Below are 6,092 nucleotides of genomic sequence, written 5' to 3'. Positions count from 1 at the left end.
TTTCCCCGCTAGATCCCACCTAAGTGTCTGTACAGCCAATCATAGCCCCGCTAGATCGCACATATGCACCTTTACAATCACGAATAGCCCCGCTAGATCGCATTTATGCGTCTTAACAATCACTCATAACCATGCTAGCTCGCATTTATGCGCCTTTACAATCACTCATAGTCCCGCTAGATCCTACCTGCATGTATGCGCATTTGCAATCACTCATAACCCCGCTAGATCACACCTATGCGCCTTTTACAATCACTCATAGCCCCGCTAGATCCTACCTATGCACATTTACAGTGACTCAAAGCCCCGCTAGATCGCTTCTATGTGCTTTTACAATCAATCATAACCTGCTAGATTGCACATACGCGCCTTTACAATCACTCAAAGCCATGCTGGTTGTCCTTTTTCTTTTGCACTTTTACAGTCACGCATTGCCCCTGCATCAAACAATATCACTTGTAAACAAACGAGCTATTTTAAACACATTTCATAAAGTTCTCATAGACAGGTAAACATCTGCGTGATACGATTACTTTTTAACAAATATTTATATACACCTACACAAAATTACACAAAGGCACATTTATACAGGTAACACGCGCACGTCACGATCATTAATGATTAGGTTGTACATATACACCATAACACAATACATCTTTTATAGTCTTTTATAGAGATGTAACATACACGCGTCACGATCACTATTGTACAACCCGTTAAAGACAGAAAATGAAAAAAACTGTGTAATTCCTTAGGGTTACATGGATGAAAAGTTTCGAGTTGGATGTCCTTTTGTTAAGATTCTTGGCAAACAATACCAGAGTACATACAACCTTAGCACTTTTGAATTTCCACGAGATATATAACTGAATCCCAGTGACACTCGGTACAGAACAATAGGTCATTATCATCTGTGATGACGCAGGATATGTTACAACGTTAACGGTACGCGCGAGTCCACTAAACTAAACATGTTCCTATCAAATGTAATTTGTAATAGTTCAATTGTATTATAGGAGTGGGAGCTATATAAGCACGCTTTCTGATATCGCTCATAGATACATTACACTAGTCTTTAACGAGAATAAAGTTAGCTATAGAAGAGCCGACATTACAAAAAGTAATAAAATTGACGACAGCTCTATGTGTCGTTCCACACTTTGGTCATTATGCTGGTAACTTGAATGACCAATGTATCTTTGCAGACGTTTTGGAACGACTTACTATCAACAGCCAGGCAATGGGGTTTGATAATGTATGAACAGGTATGTTGGATTACAGGTATGTATTGAAGTACACGTTATCTTTGACTTCTGTAGATGTATTATGGAATAGTAAAACAGTTTATCCGTCCGTTTATCTTAATTACATTACCCGAGACGTATTCCTTCCATCCTTTGTGTATTTAATACCGATTAGAATCATAAACAAAAACGACACTTCATTTAATTGGGTACCTACATTACACCGTGTGTCGTGACTATTCTCAGGACCTTATCCCAAAGGCTAGAGTCACATTTTACGTTGAAGTTTTAGATTATGCTTTACTCTCGTGGGCGATACTGCATTGTACTCTAAGCAATAATAAAACAAGTCGTTGTACCACTTAAGTTTGTACAAAAACAACACCTTGTACCGTGGCGATAGTTTGTACCGGGGAAATCGTTTGTATCAACGAGAACATTTGTACTAGGGCAAAACTTTGTCCCTGCATAGAACTTTGTGCCAAGGACATAGCTTGTATTAGCGCCATGGTTTATAAAAGGGCAGTAGATCAGGAAGATCTGAAACTGTAAACACATCCTACATTTTGATGATTCCATCACGCATACATTCTTTGGCGAAGTTCTTTGTTCATTTGCAGAATTGCAATGAGTGGGGTTAAGTGTTTTCTAGGAATTCACAGTTCTTAATTATAGGATCCTTTTGTTCATATTGAGTAAGGTTTCTATATGTTATTTTATTTAATCATTATATATTATAAAATGTCGAATGGGTTTTGGGATTGATCAATATCACGGCTGTATATTTTTTATGTTTTCACACTTTTATAGAAATTAGGTTTTGAAATGATACGATTTTTTTTGTAATTCGTGTTTAAAACATTCTGTTTACAATCAATAATACGACGACATCACTACTGTATTACCGAATTTGCTTAATATATTTTTAACTGTTATAGGACTGGCTGAACATTCAGACAATCGGTACTGTCGCCCTTCAGACTGACCTCACCCTTGGTGAACGATGGCTACAGCAGATGAACAACGCCGCTCAGAAACTCAACATAACCATCCAGTATTGTATGGCGCTTCCTAGGCACGCTTTACAGAGTCTGAAAAACCCTGCCGTCACACAGGTGAATACATTTCAATCACACGTATTGGTATGAAGTGACGCCTTATAAAATTGTCCATATATATAATATTACTCTGGGGGCATTCCATTTGGGTTTGTGCCCTGTAACTAGCTTATTTGATGAGTAAGATGATATCTTTAGTAATCAAAATGATAAAATAATTTAATTTAATCATTCAATGCTGTGAATTATGCAGAAATGTTAATCAAAATAATTTTGTTATTTTTCTTACGGCAGCAAGAAATAACGACGGTGTTTAATCAGCTTAAACACATATGGCAATACACATTGAACAAATACAGCTGAAGGATATGATATCTGTTCAGATTCGGTTAAGTCGAGTGTAAGAACCATTATTTTTCACGAACATCAATCTTCAGCAACATATGCAGTTGGCTGTATGACATTGTCGCAACAAAAAACTGGTTTAAAATTTCTTTTGTAAACATTCTTTGCTATGAGTCACAAAAGTATGATGAATAGAATATTTAAATGTTGCCAGTTTGAATTCCATTTATCTTACTCTTGTGAAGGAATTCCCCATTTTCTTCACTTCTGTCTGGCTTTTCAGCGACAACTGTTAATGGCACCCATATCTATATATCTATAGTTCTATATATAAACTATCTACTGGATGGTGGTTACTTCGAATCCAAGTTGGGCCTTATGTCTGTCTGGATCACGTGGGTCTTTAATTTGAAACATTTGTATCCGTTTTCATGTATTCATTTCAGCATATACAGTGTAGAACTAATCCAGAACGGATTGTGTATCTGTTTGATAGAAAACACCATATTAACCTCTCGCGTTTGATAGACCCCAAAAGAGAAATTATTCACCGGCTATTAATACAATTGTTTCAGGTTGATCCCCATATCTGTCCTCATATTGGAAATGTCATCCTGATAGATGCCTAGAAATGAAATTATTACTGAGCCATTTCCCAGGTGTGTCATTATTATTGACAACGATAATCGACGACTGTCTAGACAAAATTGACATTTCACCAACAGTGGAATGGTGTCATCCATATCATCACCTTACTCCCAGATGATATATCCCCAACACGAGAAGGTCATTTACATGTACGACCACATACACGAAGTTTATTAGCTTAAAAAATACCTGATGCGATTTATTCTATCTAAAACATTGATACATAATGGTTCTCTTATTCAGTTAAAAATTCTATTTCACATTTCATTGACCTAACAATGAAAGTAAAAAGAAGATTGTTGATATTATTCCAATCAAATTTATGAGGTTATATTAACTGCCTAATTGATACATTTTTGAGGGATTTAGCTTCGTAGTTTTCGTTCGAATTGTGGATGTTCTCTTTCACAAAAAGGAAACAAAAATCTTATAGAAAAAATAAATAAGGTTAAGGCCCGTCTCACAAATTTTTACATAACATAACCTTTTAGTATACCAGTGATTCGCAAATTTATTTCTTCGCTAAAAAATATTGAATATCGCTGACTTCATAACCGCAATGACTAGCAAATATACGATACGCGAAAACAATCCATTACAGAACCATATTGGTGGCTACATACCTGGTATGCTATATCCCCTTTAAGTATCGTGTACATACCTAGGATGGTTTATTCTGTGAGCATGATATATCATTATCCCTAAGTATGGCTTACTTCCTAAACATGTCATGTCGAAAACCCTATTAATGGTGTATTTACTGAACATGTCATGTCATACACCCTTAGTGATCAAAGAAATGACTTTGTTGATGATAAGTAGAATAAAGTTTTTTTAACATCAAGACTGTTAATTTTATGTCCAATAGATCACGTCATTGATGTACGACGGCAGATAGAGTCACCTTTTATCCGTACTGTTCATGGGTGAAGACCGATAAGGAGGTTTTGTGTCTCCTGCAAATACAGGTGGTCTGCTTTCCCGATGAAACATTTTTGGGAAATCTCAATATGACAATATTTCCTTTTTTCATCTTCTTTTCGATGGTGATCATCTAGCTACTTCTTGTTAGTCCTCTGTCAGATTAATGTAACAAAGTGATACCTCAACTATCCTTATGTAATTTACTGGACTATTTCAAAATTGTCTACTGACAAGTAGAAGATGAACAAGGAATGTTTGACAGTTGCATGCTGACAAGTAGAAGATGAACAAGGACTGTTTTAAATTGCATGCTGACAAGTAGAAGATGAACATGGATCGTTTTACAATGCCCACTAATACACCATTGATGTATATACTAGTGAGGGTTGCCATTTTATTCTGGTTTTTTTTTTCGTTGAAGGCACGAGTGAGTGACGATTACCACTTGGTCGATGACCAGTGGAAGATAGGGATATCATCCATCTTTGCCGACGCGATGGGTCTGGCACCGTACAAAGACACATTCTGGACATCTGAGACCCAGTCAGGCAATTCCCGCTATCCAGGTAAATACTTCCTCCTTTTTTTTTAGAATTGATGGTTTGACTCTTCCATACGTGTATACGTAGCTCGAGTGGTAGGCCTTATGGCATACACAGATAGAAGGAATTATTTACACGACAAATTGGTTTTCTTTGGTTTTGATGTCACCCCAGTTACTTTTGCTTTCTTGATTGAATCCGAGTTCTTATTTGAAACTTATTGTATCCTTTTCATTCCAAGCTTTAAATTTTGTTCTGAATGGCCACTTTACTCGGTACTTTAAAATATATTCAGATAATAAATTCTTCATTTTCACAGAAATTGCTCATGTAAAGTCAGTTGAAAGCAAGCATGATTGGCCTCTTCGGATAATCTTAGAGTTATTGAAAAAAAATCAATGCGGGTATAAGTAAACCAAAGGATGACAATTCTGGTTTTGTATGGTTTACACAAATACAAATCAATTGTAGCTAGATTTCAAATTACTATTATAATTTTCCGTATTATTATAGTAATGATATCTAAAATCTTGCACTAATACAGGACATGTCATCAAAGAGATACAATGTTAGTGATGTAAATACAACCTATAGATGTCGACTATATCTAATTCCAAGAGGGCAGTGCAGTTTAAATTCATTAATATTTACAGTGCCATAGTGGGACTGTGTTATTCAAGTGTTTCACATATGACAAATAGACTTTATTCATACTTTAAATATAAACTAGGTAATATATAAAGCTTAAACCTTCTAATCAAGTGCAACACAGAAACTAGGTTTTTGAGAACAATGAAGGTATATGTACAAATGAATGGCTACATTGTCATTTATCTACCTAATACTCACAATCGGGCACGTTAGTAAAACTCAACTACACAGCATACTGACAATCAATTAAGTAAAGACACGTAATGTATGCACTTGCAAATTTCCGAGAAAATTATCGAGAGTTTGTCGCGAAATGGTGTTTTCCAATCCAAATACTTACAGGCACTGAGTGGTCGGTAATTGACAGTAACCTGGAGGTTTCTCCCACAGGTTACGTTCACTGTATGTTATCTGGTTTTCTGTATTGATTCCCAGAAGTAGCGATGTTTAAACAAGGCAAATATAAAACTTTGTGTATAATATAAGCTTGAATTGTCAGTTTTACTTTTTTTTTAAGGTTTTTAAAGTGGAAACGAAAATCAAATCAATGTGAAACTCTTGAGAGATATTATTTAGATCCCCCTCGTCCCGTAAAACACCGGCACATAAAGAAATCAATCAGGGAAATAATTGTGTTGGAAAGAGTCTTGTTTTAACTTTCATAAATGAAATATTTCAAA

The 6,092-nt window shown here is 35.7% G+C and overlaps 1 protein-coding gene across 1 annotated transcript; it reads left to right on the top strand.

Annotated features, from left to right (window-relative positions):
- Positions 1-1,208: 1,208 nt before the first annotated feature.
- Positions 1,209-4,785, top strand: LOC110444858 (the record flags this gene model as incomplete). The annotated part of the gene is made up of 3 exons (XM_021489210.1): positions 1,209-1,265; positions 2,183-2,359; positions 4,641-4,785. Coding segments are annotated over exons 1-3 (334 nt in total), but the record flags the coding sequence as incomplete, so codon positions are not given.
- Between the last annotated feature and the right edge of the window lie 1,307 nt (positions 4,786-6,092).

This window comes from Mizuhopecten yessoensis, unplaced genomic scaffold, assembly GCF_002113885.1.
Source record: "Mizuhopecten yessoensis strain PY_sf001 unplaced genomic scaffold, ASM211388v2 hete_36181708, whole genome shotgun sequence".
NCBI classification, from domain to species: Eukaryota; Metazoa; Mollusca; class Bivalvia; order Pectinida; family Pectinidae; genus Mizuhopecten; species Mizuhopecten yessoensis.
Note: the sequence above shows the minus strand (reverse complement) of the source record. Positions and strands in the feature narration are given on the sequence as shown.